At 60.9% G+C, this 11837-nt stretch overlaps 2 protein-coding genes across 4 annotated transcripts in view; one reads left to right on the top strand and one right to left on the bottom strand.

Annotated features, from left to right (window-relative positions):
• The first annotated feature begins 377 nt into the window (after positions 1-377).
• CALM3 (calmodulin 3) lies at positions 378-7411 on the top strand. 3 transcript variants are annotated; one of them, XM_074306975.1, is made up of 6 exons: positions 378-611; positions 3968-3998; positions 5167-5310; positions 5408-5514; positions 5718-5853; positions 6054-7411. In XM_074306975.1, the coding sequence occupies exons 1-6, from the start codon at positions 609-611 to the stop codon at positions 6080-6082; spliced, it is 450 nt and encodes a 149-aa protein (XP_074163076.1). In that variant the 5' UTR covers positions 378-608; the 3' UTR covers positions 6083-7411. The 3 variants fall into 3 exon arrangements, with proteins under 3 accessions (XP_074163076.1, XP_074163075.1, XP_074163074.1); XM_074306973.1 differs by lacking the exon at positions 378-611 and adding an exon at positions 2565-2735; XM_074306974.1 differs by lacking the exon at positions 3968-3998 and having other exon boundaries at positions 379-630.
• A 1827-nt stretch (positions 7412-9238) lies between these two features.
• PTGIR (prostaglandin I2 receptor) overlaps positions 9239-11837 on the bottom strand; it is a 4255-nt gene continuing 1656 nt past the window's right edge. Inside the window, 1 exon segment of the mRNA XM_074306971.1 lies at positions 9239-11837. This exon segment is cut by the window's right edge and continues 171 nt beyond it. Within this exon segment, the coding sequence (XP_074163072.1) occupies positions 11775-11837 (63 nt within the window). The 3' untranslated portion in view covers positions 9239-11774.

Genomic DNA, 11837 nt, shown 5'->3' with positions numbered 1-11837 from the left:
CTCACGGTGGCGCGTTCCTGTTTGACGCATTGCAGGGAACGTCGGACCAATGAGCGAGCCCCTCTCATTTCCGCTGCTATTGCGGGCCAATGATGGCTTAGTTCACACGGTGAGGGGGAGGAGAAGAGAAATACATGTCACGCACTAACTATTGGTAATCCTCCGCCGAGCCCGCTCCGGCTAAAAGAGAGCAGACAAAATAGTCCCGGAGCCGCGAACGGGGGCGGGGGTGCGCACCACCCCGACGGTAGATCCGGCTCGAGTCTGGACTGACAGGGCCTGGAATGGGGCGGGCGGAGGAATTCTGCACCGCAGTGCGGCGCTGAAGCAGGGAGGGAGGGGATCTGGTGGGGGCGGGGCCGGCGGACGGACGGGTGGGGCGCAGGCGCAGGCGCAGGGGGGCGGCTATCGGCGGCGCGCGCTGCAGTCTGTGGTGGCGCGAGCGCGCAGCGGCGGCGGCGGATCCGGCAGGAGCTGTGCCCCCTGCTGCGCTCGGAGCCTCGTTCCCGGCGTCGCGCGACCCCTGCTCTTCCCTCCTCCTCCTCCTCCTCCTCCTCCTTCCTCTCCTCTTCGTCCTCCTCCGGTGCCCGGAGCGCCCGTGCCCCGCCATGGTGAGTGTGCGCAGAGGAGGTGGGGGGGACCGTTAGAGTGGGGGAGGGGAAGGCGGAGGGGGATGGTCAGGGTTCTCCCGCGAGGCCCCGGGGTGGTCGGGGAGGAGAACGGTCAGTCCCATCCCCGGAGCACCTGGAGGGTAGAGGAGGGGAAAAGGGCTAACTCGGAGGGGGGGGGGGGGGGGCTGATGATGTCTGAGGGGCAGAGATGATCAGTTTCCTACCCAGCGAAGGGTGAGGAAAGGGGGAGAAGAGAGGCTGGTTCTGGCCCCGAGGCGTGGGCGCGGGCGGCGCCCCCGGGGAGCACGGTTTGGGGGGAAGAGAAGGGAAGCTTCGGTTCTGGGGGTCGGAGGTGGCAGTTTCTGACGGGTGGGGGAGGGGAGGCTGATTTCCAGCGAGTGGGGGGGGGAGGGGTGCTGCCGGGGCGTGGTGGGTGTCGGTTTCTGCGGGAGGGGGCGGCTCTGGTCTGGGGAGTGGGAGGGGCTGATCAGGGTTTGGGGGAGTCATTTTCTGCCTGGGAGGGGATGGTAGAAAAGAAATTAATTTGGGCCTGGGGGATGGGAACGAACTTGGCGCTGGAAGCTGTTTCACTCTTGATAGGGAAGATCCTTGGAGAATGGGGGGGCAGAGGAAGGCAGAAAATGAGGGGTGACCCCCGGGCGGAGGGGACCGTTGCAGAGATTTCCTTCAGGTGCAGATGTTTGGGGATTGAACCCCGAAAGTGAGCTCGGGAGCGCTGCGGGAGGCCCCCTGGGGGAGGGGGAGGAGAGTTCGGTTCTGGGAAGGGTGGGGGAGGGTTAGACTGACAGGGAGAACCTTTGAAGGGCAGAAAATTACTGAGGGGGAGGGAAGGGAAGATGGAGCCCAAGCAGGGGAAGCTTCCCGGGAGAGTGGAAGGGAGGGGGGGACGGCTGGAGGCTCCGACCGGAGGATGGCGGAGACTTGGGCGGGGATTTGCCTCCTCGGGGGAAGGGAGCGGGCAGCAAAGCCCCAGGGGGGGTTCCTGCTGTGCGGCAGAGGGGGAGGTTGCGGGGCTCTGGAGGGAGGGCTGAGCTCAGAGAAAGGTGGCTGCTCCTGGAGGACACAGGAGGTGGCTTGGTCTTGGGGGGAGGGGAGGGCACAGCTGGCTCTGAGAGAATCCAGGCGAAGGGGGTTAGACTTTGGGGGGCAATGTTAGTCCCCGAGGGGGGCGCCCCCACCATTGGTAACCACCAATGTTAGCCCAGGAAGGAGGGCATGAATTGGAGGGGCAGCTGCGAGGGAGGGTCGTGGGGGGGCTAAAAGGATTCTGGAGGAAACTCTGGTTTTTTGCCAGGAAGGGGAGGGGGACTGGAACCCTTGTTGGGAGGGTTAAGGTGGGATTTCCAGAAGGAGCCAAAGATAGGCCAGGGAGAGAGCAGGCCCAAGTGCTAGGAATGGGAGCAGCCTCTTGGGTGGGGGGAGACGAGCCGAGGGTCCCACCCTGCTGGGGTCTGGGGGGAGGGGGTGTATGCAGACAAAAGAGGAGAGTTAATCCTACAGGCGGGGCTGGGATACTGATTAGAGCCCAGGAAGTAGCTGGAGCCTTTGCAGAAGGAACTGGAAGAGGGAATGATCCCATTGGTAACAAAAAAATGGAGGCCAAGGGGGGGGGGGGGTTAGAGGGCAGGCCCAGAGCAGAGGAGAAAGATGGGACGGGAGGACAGAGGGCAGGCTGGGTGGGAATAATGGAAGTGCAGAGGGGCAGCCAGGGGTGGTGGGAGGAGGGTCGAGCCCCTGTCCTGAGCTTGTGCCCGGTGGGGCCAGGGCGTGGGGTGCAGGGCCCGGCCTGCTAGGGTCAGAGAAGGGCTGGCTTGGGGACCCGGATGGGAAATGAGGCTTTGAGAAAATGGGGTTGAGGGTTGGGGGAGGGGGTGGCAGGTGCTTTGAACAAAGAATTTTCAGTCTGCAGTGGGGGATTATTAAAGCGGGGGGGGGGGGCAGTCCAGGCAGAATAGGATTTGGCCAAGGACAGGTACCCAGCTCCCAGTGCCGGCCCCCGGCCTCTGGCTCGGGGGGAGGCGTCTATCTCTGGGGCCCAGTCCCAGAATGGCAGACCTCAGAAACGGTCTTCCTCCAACTCCTCCATTTTCTAGTGAGGAGAGGGTGAGTGACTTGTCCCAGATGTTGGCTTCCTCCTTGGCACAGCTAGAATTTTAAGAGAAAAAAGGAAGAATCCTCCTTCCCCTCCCTGCGACACACCCCCGCGCCCTCCCCACACACGTACCCAAAAAAGCCCTGCGCTCCCTCCCTGCTCAGCCGCCCGAGCTCCCTTCTCCCTCTGGGCCTCCTTCCCACCTGGTGCCAGCTTTGGGGTGCCATGAGCTGTACCTGCACTGGGGGGCGGGGAGAACGCCCTTCCCCTCCGGTGGGCTTCAGCCTCAGCTGCCAGAGGCTCCGGCCTCCCTCCGAGGCAACGACCAGGAGTTGGGGCAGCCTCTCAGCACTCCGAACCCCGCTGCCGATAAAGGCTCCCAGCTTAGAGACTGGGCCTGGCCCTGAGCTGCTGCTCAGCTGTCCTGCTGGAGGGCCCGGGGCAGATTCTTGGCCTTCTGGGAGCCGGAGCCCATCGACGGCCTTTCTGAAGGGTTCCCACCCTGCCCTCGGCTCAGCTGCTGCGGCCTCCATATAAAGCTGGGAGAAAAGCAGCTGGGGGAAGGCCAGGGCCTCTTCAGAGTGGGCACGTGGGGGGCCCTCCCGATGGGCTCATTTGGCCTAGTTCCTGGGGATCTGAATGTTCCTTTTTCCAAGGGGGATAAAGTGCTCCCGCACCCCCAGGAGCTGCTGATCCTGAGAGGAGGCTGGGAGTGGGCCTGCGCCCTCACTGCGTCCCCCCAGACTGATCAATCGGGCCAAGAAGGGCTAATGAGGCTGTGAGCCCCCACACACACAGTCACGCCCCGAGTCTAAGGAGGACGGGACTCCCCCCTCCCCCAGCCAAGGAGCAGGGGCGCTCTGAGCCTGACGGGCGGCCTCCTGTGGCTGGAGGTGACAGGATTTGGGTTAATGGTGCAGGTCTGTGTTCCCACTCCCTCCCCTGCTCAAGAACTGACCTGCTTCAGTTTGGCAGAACCTTCTAGACCTGTTTGATTAGGCCTCCAGGGGAGAGGCTCCTGCCTCCTGAGTGACAGCACAAACCCCCGCCTCCTCTGGGGTGCCACCCCTGAGGCAGTGTGTCTGCTGGGCAGGACCCAGGGTGGGCGCTGACCCGGACGTGCCACCCACCTCTCTGTGCCCAAGGGATTTCACCCTGAGGCAGCAGAGAGGAGGGGTGCACGAGGGGGGTGAGGGGGTGATGGCCGGCCAGCCCAGGGACACTTTCCTTTGTGCTTTTCCAGGCCGACCAGCTGACTGAGGAGCAGATTGCAGGTGAGCCCTCCCCTCTTCCCCCCCCCCCAGACTCCTGCATGTATGCCAACCATCCCCCACCCCCGTAGAATGGTTGTCCCTTGTCTGCCAGCTCTGGGGATGGGCAGAATGCTCCAGGACCACCAGGACCGAGGAGCATCGCTGTCTCCTGTGGCCCCTTGCACGGAGGGCCTGGGAGCCAGGCACTTTGGACACTGGGGCCTGGAGATGCGGCAGCTCAGCTGTGCCCGCAGGGCCAGCGAGGGCCAGGATTGCTGAGTGACCAGCAGGAGTGGCTGGGGCAAGGTTCACTCGGGGCTCTGCTTCTGGGGCTCCCTGTTAGGGGCCATCTCAGAAATGTGGACACTCTGCCCAGTTGGGGAGGGGACCCAAGGCCCGGCCTCCCCATCCCCACCCTGCTGCTCAGCCGTGTGCCCTGGGGTCAGTGTCGTGTCATTGAGCATCCCTTAAGAGCAGGACAGACCCCACTCTGAAAGAACCATGGGCTTTGGCCAAAGAGTGGTAGGACACTGGGGGAGAAGGACAGCAAGTGGCCGCCTCCATCTTCCTCTCCCTGATAACAAAATCCCCCCCAGACAACAGCCTTTGGGCAACAGCAGCGACATCTCCTGTTCTCGGTGGCTCTGAAGAGGACTTGGGGCGTGGGAGCATCTGGTGCCGAAGTGCACCCGGTGGGAGGATGGAGCCGCGTGCCAACCCAGCCCCAGCTGCGGCCCTCCCACTCGGCACCTCTGGCTCCCGCCCCACGCACTGTCCGTCAGCCATACGCCATTGCCACCCACCCCCACGCACGGTGGCTCAGCTCCTCCCTTGGGCAGCCCCAGCAGCAGTTGGGGTGGGTGGGGAGACAGGCAGAATCCGGTTCGGCTTGGGGGCGGCTGGTACCTCCTGTGGCCTTCTCCCCCAAGTTTGGGAAAGCAGCTGGGAAAAGTTGGCTGCGCCCTCCGGTGCCAAGGCAGAGCCCGCTGTTGGGGATAACGTTACCCCAGAGGAGACAGTGGAGCTGCTTAGGGGCCGGGGTCTTCCAGACACTCTCACTCAGATGCTCCGTGGCTTCTCTTCCCCTTGATCCATTTTTAGCAGTGTGGATGGTCTTGGGGAGTCCTGACAGGCTTCTCTGTGCCAGACTGTGGACCACCCAACGCTGACATGTGATCTCATGTTTTAGAGTTCAAGGAGGCCTTTTCCCTGTTTGACAAGGATGGAGATGGGACCATCACCACCAAGGAGTTGGGCACAGTGATGCGGTCCCTGGGTCAGAACCCAACTGAGGCTGAGCTCCAAGACATGATCAATGAGGTGGACGCAGATGGTGAGGAGGATGGGAGCTGGGGCGGGCACTGCCCCCCGGGCACCGGCTGAGGGCCTTGCCCAGCAGGCGTACTACTAACCTGGGCACCTACTTGCAGGCAATGGGACCATTGACTTCCCTGAATTCCTGACTATGATGGCAAGGAAGATGAAGGACACGGACAGCGAGGAGGAAATAAGAGAGGCATTCCGCGTCTTTGACAAGGTGGGCCACCGGCCCTTCCCCCACTTTGCTCCCAGGTGCTCCCCAGCTGCAGGGGGAAGCCCACCACCAGCACTGGGAAATCCCATCTAGTCCCGTGTCTACAGAATTTGGGGCATCTGAGGATTCAGTGAGGCATGGACAGGGTTCGGGACAGGTGAGCTGGCACAGTGCCAACTTAAGGCCTTTCCCATCTGCCCCTCCAGGACGGCAACGGCTATATCAGTGCTGCGGAGCTCCGCCACGTGATGACCAACCTTGGCGAGAAGCTGACTGACGAGGAGGTGGACGAGATGATCCGAGAGGCAGACATAGACGGGGACGGCCAGGTCAACTATGAAGGTGGGTCTGAGCCCCTAGCCCCAGGAGCACAAGTGGTGGGTGGGATCTGGGCACGGGGATGGCCAGGTCACTATGAAGATGTGTCTGAGCCTTCAGCCCTAGGGGCAAAGATGATCTCAGTGGGGACGACCTTGAGCGGCCCTTCCCCGTGCTCGATCCTTGGGGGCTCATGAGCCTTCTCTGCCCGTCTTGCCCCACAGAGTTTGTACAGATGATGACCGCAAAATGAAGGCCTCGGGCAGCTGGTGATGCCCGTTCTCCTTGGATCTCTGTTCTCGCGCGCGCTCTCTCCGACACTCTTACTCGCATAACCTGGTTCTAAGCCAACCCTGACTGACGACTGAGAATCCGACATAAAGCAACTCGAGATTTGTCCCACGCTGCATGACTGCTCTCTGACCCCCCTCCGTTCTTCCTTCTCTACCCCTGAGCTGACCCTCAGACGGATTCCCCCAGCCCCAGACCACCCCGGGGGTCCCTGCCTTCATGGCTCTCGGTAGGGCCCCCCTCTCCCTTTGATCTCTGACCCTGTTTTCGGTGGCCGGGAGCTGCAAAAGAGCGAGCGGGGAGAGTGTCCTTAGCGGGCCCAGAGAGCCAGCCCTTTAATGTTTGCATGCCTACCTTGGGGGGGCCGCACTGAGAGGTCTGGAGGTGTTGGGGAGGCTGCCCTTGTGGCCTTTGGGATTGGAGGAGGGGATCGGGGCGGCTGGCTGGGGCAAGGAGGGGCGTGAGGGCGGGAAGAAACCCATTGGCTTTTACCCCCAAATATTGGCAATTGGCTCCACCATGTTGTGGCCCGTGGGAGAGGCGGGGAGAGAAGCCCCTGCCCCCTTGGCACCTGTCCACCTTGTAAATGCCCCCTCCCCACAAGCAAGCTCTTGAGCTGTTCTGTAAATATCTGGTGCTAACCCCCGCCGCCCCCCGCCCGGCCGGCTTCCTCCGCTCCAGCCCCGCAGTTTGAGTGAATGTGTCAGTGGTCGCTTGGCGATGTGCTCAAGTCTTGGAATCGTCGTTCTTTTTCAGGCAAAATCCATATATAGCTTGGGGGGGAGGGGGGTGACCCAGCTACCGTTGTGGATCCTAGCTGCAATAAGAGCAATGTAGGGGACCCCGTCCCCGCGCCCCCCTCGCGTCTCCGTCGTGGCTGCTCGGCTCTCCCGTCTGTGCTGTGTCTCTGCTCGGCACCCTCCGCCCGATAGCATGATCAGCGAGCCTCCCTCTGCCATCAGCCGCTTCTCCAGCCTGACCCTTGGGATGAGGGTGGGCAGAATGGGCTCTTCTCCCCCTTAGGCAACTTCCTCTTCCCCTCTCTCTTCTCCCAACCCCCAATGCCCCGGTGGATCAGATGGGCCCTTCTGGGGCCTGGCACACGAGGTTTCTCCCTCCTGCCCACCCAGGGAAGGGCCCTGGCGGGCTGGCGAGGCGCAGTGAGGCTGGGGCTGCTGGGGGAGTGGGGGGTTAGTTTTGTTCTATTTTTTAAACCGGGCAATATTGTGTTCAGTTCAAGCTGTGAAGAAAAATATAGATCAATGTTTTCCAATAAAATACAGTGACTACCTGGGCTGGCTGGCTTCCCCCTTTGTGAAAATCCACAGGCAGAGAAGGTTGGGTGGTTTGCCGGCGCCGCACCCCCATTTTATAGATGAAGAGATGGGCCCCATTGCTCGTATCCTCCGAGCCACTTGGCCTAAGTCTGGGCTCCCCTAAGTCCCCGGCTTGGAGGAGCCGGGAATCTCCGGCACATTGTCGGCAGCAGGAGCGTCCCAATTCTTTTATCGCCCCTGAGTGACCACCTGGGGCCTTCTTGGCAACCACTGGAGTGTTGGCCATTTCCCTCTCCAGATGAGGAAACTGAGGCAGGTCACGACCTGCCTAAGTGTCTGTGGCTAGTTTTGAACTCTGGTCCTACCTGCAGGCCTGGCTCTCTGGCCACCCAGGCTGGTTGGAGGAGCCTTCAGTCAGTTCCAGATTGCTACTGAGAGAATGAAGGTTGTTACTTGTGGTTTTGTTCTGGGTAATAGGAGCAGCCAGGGTCAGAAATTGTTTTCAATTCAAACATTTATTAAGCACCTCCAGTATGCGGAGACCTAGGAGATAGGAAGGGGCTGCTGTGACACATAAGCGGGCAAGGGGCCCTCGAGGATACAGTGAGATGCGGTGCAGGCCCCAGTTGTGCGATCAGTGCAGAGGTGTTCTGGGGAGGTCTGCAGGGCGGGGAATGGGACCAGAGGGACTTGGGTGGGGGCTGGTGGCATCCCCTGGCACAGGAAGCAGATGCCATGCTCCCAGGGGGAAGAGCTGGGCCCACCTTGGGGGCAGGGACAACTTCTGCCACTGTGCTATTAATTCTACAGGAGGGTGGGTCCAAGTGGACTTTCTGCAAGTGATGAGGCAGCAAGAAGGGGAGTGCGCCAGATGGAGGATGGGAAGAGTTATAAGGCAGAGTGTGGACTTAAGGCAGGGGCCTTGGGGATCATGAGTCTCATTCCCCCCTTTACAGTTAAGGCTGAGGCCCAGGGGGAGGAGTCTGGGACTCCCATGCCCTGCTGCTCCTGGGCACCTTGGAGGGCATCTGGCCAGCCGGCTTATTGCTACAGACATGGAGAGCACGTAAAAGCCAGAGGCGTGTCCTGGGTGACGTGAGCGGGAGGCCAGGGACGCTGAGGGGACAGTTCCTTCCAGGCCAGTGTCCAGCCAACACACCTCCCAGAATGCCTTGGCTGCTACTGCTGGGGTCTTGGATAATTAAGCGTTTCAATGGCCTTAGAACCCAGAGGGAGCTTTGGCTGGAAGCTGAGAGGAGGGCGGGGCAAGCTGACCTTGATGCTGAAAGAGGCTCAGGGCCAAGTCCAGGCTTGGGGACCCAGCCTCATCCTACAGATAGGGAAGATGGGGCTCAGAGAGGAGAGTGACTGGCCCGTCCGTGGGTAACTCCCCCAGACAAGCCTAAGCTAAATGACCAAGTTGTGGGCGCCAAGCTGGGCCCCTCCTGGGTGGACAGGTGAGCAGCTTGTGGGAGTCTTAGTGCAGCCAGCAAGGCAGAGCAGCCACTGAGCCAAGGACCCCGAACCTCTGGCCCCTGGGGCCTCTCCACAGCATCTTTAAACAGCTTGCACAACTCACCATCGCCCCGCCCAGAGCCACTCATTGGGAAAGTCCAAGCCTGGTCTGGCCAGGAAGCCTGAGGGGCCCCAGAAGGAGCAAGGCAGCTCCCGTGGGGGACAGGAGCACCCCAAAGAGGATTAAAGGTCTCCAGATCACACTGCAAGACCCCAGAGATGAGGCTCCCTCTCCTGTCAGGATCCAGGAGCTGGCAGGGACCTGAGGGGGCCAGCCCACCCCCTCATTCACAGATAAGCAAATTGAGGCCCCAGGCAGTCAAGTACTTGTCCAAGGTCTCACATTTATGTCAGAGATGGGATTGGAGAAGAGGCCTCTGCTCCAGAACTAATGCTTCCGGGCCCCAACTCCCACTCCCCAAGCCCCATCCCCAGCCTCCTGGGAGATTCTGACCAGTCAGGGCTCCCCCTGCTATGTGTGAGGGCTATGGTTCCAGGGGGTTTCACCTCCACCTCTCCCGTCCTTGATGTCAGCTGGGAGTCCCGTGGGGTTTTCAGCCTCAGCACCCCCATCCATCTCCTTCCACCTCTTTCCCAGCATTGAACTTGTGCCAAACATCAGAGGGACCATAAAGGGCCGTCCAGACCAGCCCCCCACCTGACACAACCAGACTGGGAAGGAAGGGACTTCCTGCCCCAGCAAACGTTCATCAGCCGTGGCCTCTAGGAGCTGTGTGACATTCTGGGCCTCTTACAAGGGCAGGGGTCCCTGGAGGCTCCTCCTGGCTTGTAGGGTCTAAACCCACCATAGCCCCTCCCCAGGCAGCGTCTTAAACACTGTAATCGTTGGAGCTTCTCCCCCATGGTGGGATGGCAGGTTACAGATGAGCAAGTGGGATCAGGGTTTAAATGGGCCACCCAGGGCACACAACTGGGACTTCTGAGGAGGGCTCGGATCCAGCCTTCATGACACCGTGTCTAGAACTGAAAAGGCCAGACATCCCTGTGCTGAGGGCCCTCCCAACCCTGACATCCCCTGTTCTAAGGGTCCTTCCCAGCTCTGACAGTCCCTGTTCTCAGGGCCCTTTATACTCCATTGTATGCTGTCTTATAACATTCCACTAACTCTACCTTCTGTGACTTTGGAACCTTATCTAGTCCAACTAGGCAAAGAACAGACCTGCCCAAGATCACATAGAGCATGAATTGGCCCCAGAAGGACCAAGGACTTGCAGGCTCTTGGCCCAACTCCATTGGGTCGGAACCCTTCCCATCCTAGAAGTCCTGGAGAGCCATAGCTAGCCGAGGAGTCTCCCGGAAGGGCATGGGGGGGGGGGGGGCGCTGCCGCCCTCCCCATGCCTCTGGCCCAGCCCTGAAGCCTCAGTTTGGCTGGCCAGAGAGTGCCCCCCCCCCCAGTGGCTGATGGGAAGCTTGCCTTGCAGATCCTGGGTCTCAGCAACCCAACTGCTGGGTCAGAGGTAGCCAGGCTCAAGAGAAGGAGGTGGCTCTCTGAGGGTGGGGCCCCCATGGTCAGGAAAAAGGAAGTGGGATTCTTCTGCCATTTTTATCTCCTCACCCTCCAGCCAAGATGCCAATTCATCATTCCCTCTGGTGCCCCAGATTAGGCGCCCCCACGGGGACTGGGAATGTGGGCAAAAGAACAGCCATGCAGAAAAGCTGGGGGAGAGGCTGGCCAAGTTTCCCCAGGGTCATGGATGCTCGGGGAGTTGGAGTGCTTTGAGATTCCCAGGGGTTTTGCCCTGTAAATCAGCTCTTCGATGCCCATTTATTTGAGACGTAGAGGCTTAGTGCTGTGGGTCTCTGGGCCCTCTTCCCAATGTTTGGATGGGAACATGCTTCCATGACAGAGCCACCCTCTCTGCCCGCCCCACCCCCACGCTGCCACTACCCTCTGCTTTCCTGCTCAGACTGCGCCGCTCCCTTTTCATCCCTGCCAAGTCCAACAGCCCCCCCCCAGCCGCCAGCCCACTCCATCCTCTTCCTCCTGGCATCCCTCTCACCTTCATCTCCCCTGGGGAAAAGCCTTGATTAGGAACAGGGGATGGGGGGCCATATGAGATGACATTTTAACAGGAGCTGATGGTGGAAGAAGCCCTTGCGATCTGGGGGTCTCCCGTCCTGGAGAGGGGGAGGCCGACGTGTGGGGAAGGCAGCAGGGATCGGGCCCGCGGCGGGGGCATTAACACGGAGGGTACAGAAGTCACTGAGAACTTCCCCGCTTTTCCAAATATTTAGACAGTGAGATGGAGAGCTTTTGGAGCGCTGGGCCGGGCCGAGCTGGGACAAGGGACCAGAGGAGCTGGTTATTTTAAGATCACTGTTCTTTTTGGGTTCCAGGACAAACTTCGTTCCCTTCTTTCTCTGCCGTCTGGCCTTTATGGGGGCAGCTACTTAATGGGGCAAAGCCGAGCCTGGAGGAGTGTGGAGAGCCTGGCAGGGCAGATGCCCGGGCCCCTAGGCTGACCCTGAGGAAAGCAGCCATCTCTGTCCCCGGGCTCCTGCCCTGGCTGAGCCCCACCCATCAGTCGCCTGTGGCCCTGACAATCAGCCTCTGGAGCTGGAAGGGTCCTGGGAAGCTATTCCAGGCCTGCCTTTTACCCAGGAGAAAACTAAGATGGGGCAGGGAAGGGCCAGTCGCACAGAGAATTGAGATTTGGTCCGTTTCTGCCATCATTGGGGGGAAGAGGCCGGTTCTGCCTGGACCTGGACCCACAATCTGTCCTTCCTCCTAGATCCATCCCAGGGGGCCCGCAGCCCCTCCTTCCCCCCTCCCCCAGTCTGGCAAGAGCTGAGTGGTAAATAGAGGCTGCGGGATGGAACAAGAGCCGGTGCCTGGCGCTTCAGCCCTGGGTGGCGTCGGGAAAGGGGAAATTATGGACCTTAACAGCTGCTGGGCCCCTGGG

This window comes from Sminthopsis crassicaudata, chromosome 3, assembly GCF_048593235.1.
Source record: "Sminthopsis crassicaudata isolate SCR6 chromosome 3, ASM4859323v1, whole genome shotgun sequence".
In the NCBI taxonomy this organism is placed as follows: Eukaryota; Metazoa; Chordata; class Mammalia; order Dasyuromorphia; family Dasyuridae; genus Sminthopsis; species Sminthopsis crassicaudata.
The sequence above is the reverse complement of the archived record's forward strand: the minus strand, read 5'-3'. Positions and strand labels throughout refer to the sequence as shown.

Coding starts and splice junctions, on each gene's coding strand:
- CALM3 (XM_074306973.1), top strand. CDS start 2,679: ATGGCAGACCTCAGAAACGGTCTTCCTCCAACTCCTCCATTTTCTAGT. Junction 3,999..5,166: donor GACTGAGGAGCAGATTGCAG/GTGAGCCCTCCC, acceptor CTCATGTTTTAG/AGTTCAAGGAGGCCTTTTCC. Junction 5,854..6,053: donor CGGCCAGGTCAACTATGAAG/GTGGGTCTGAGC, acceptor CTTGCCCCACAG/AGTTTGTACAGATGATGACC.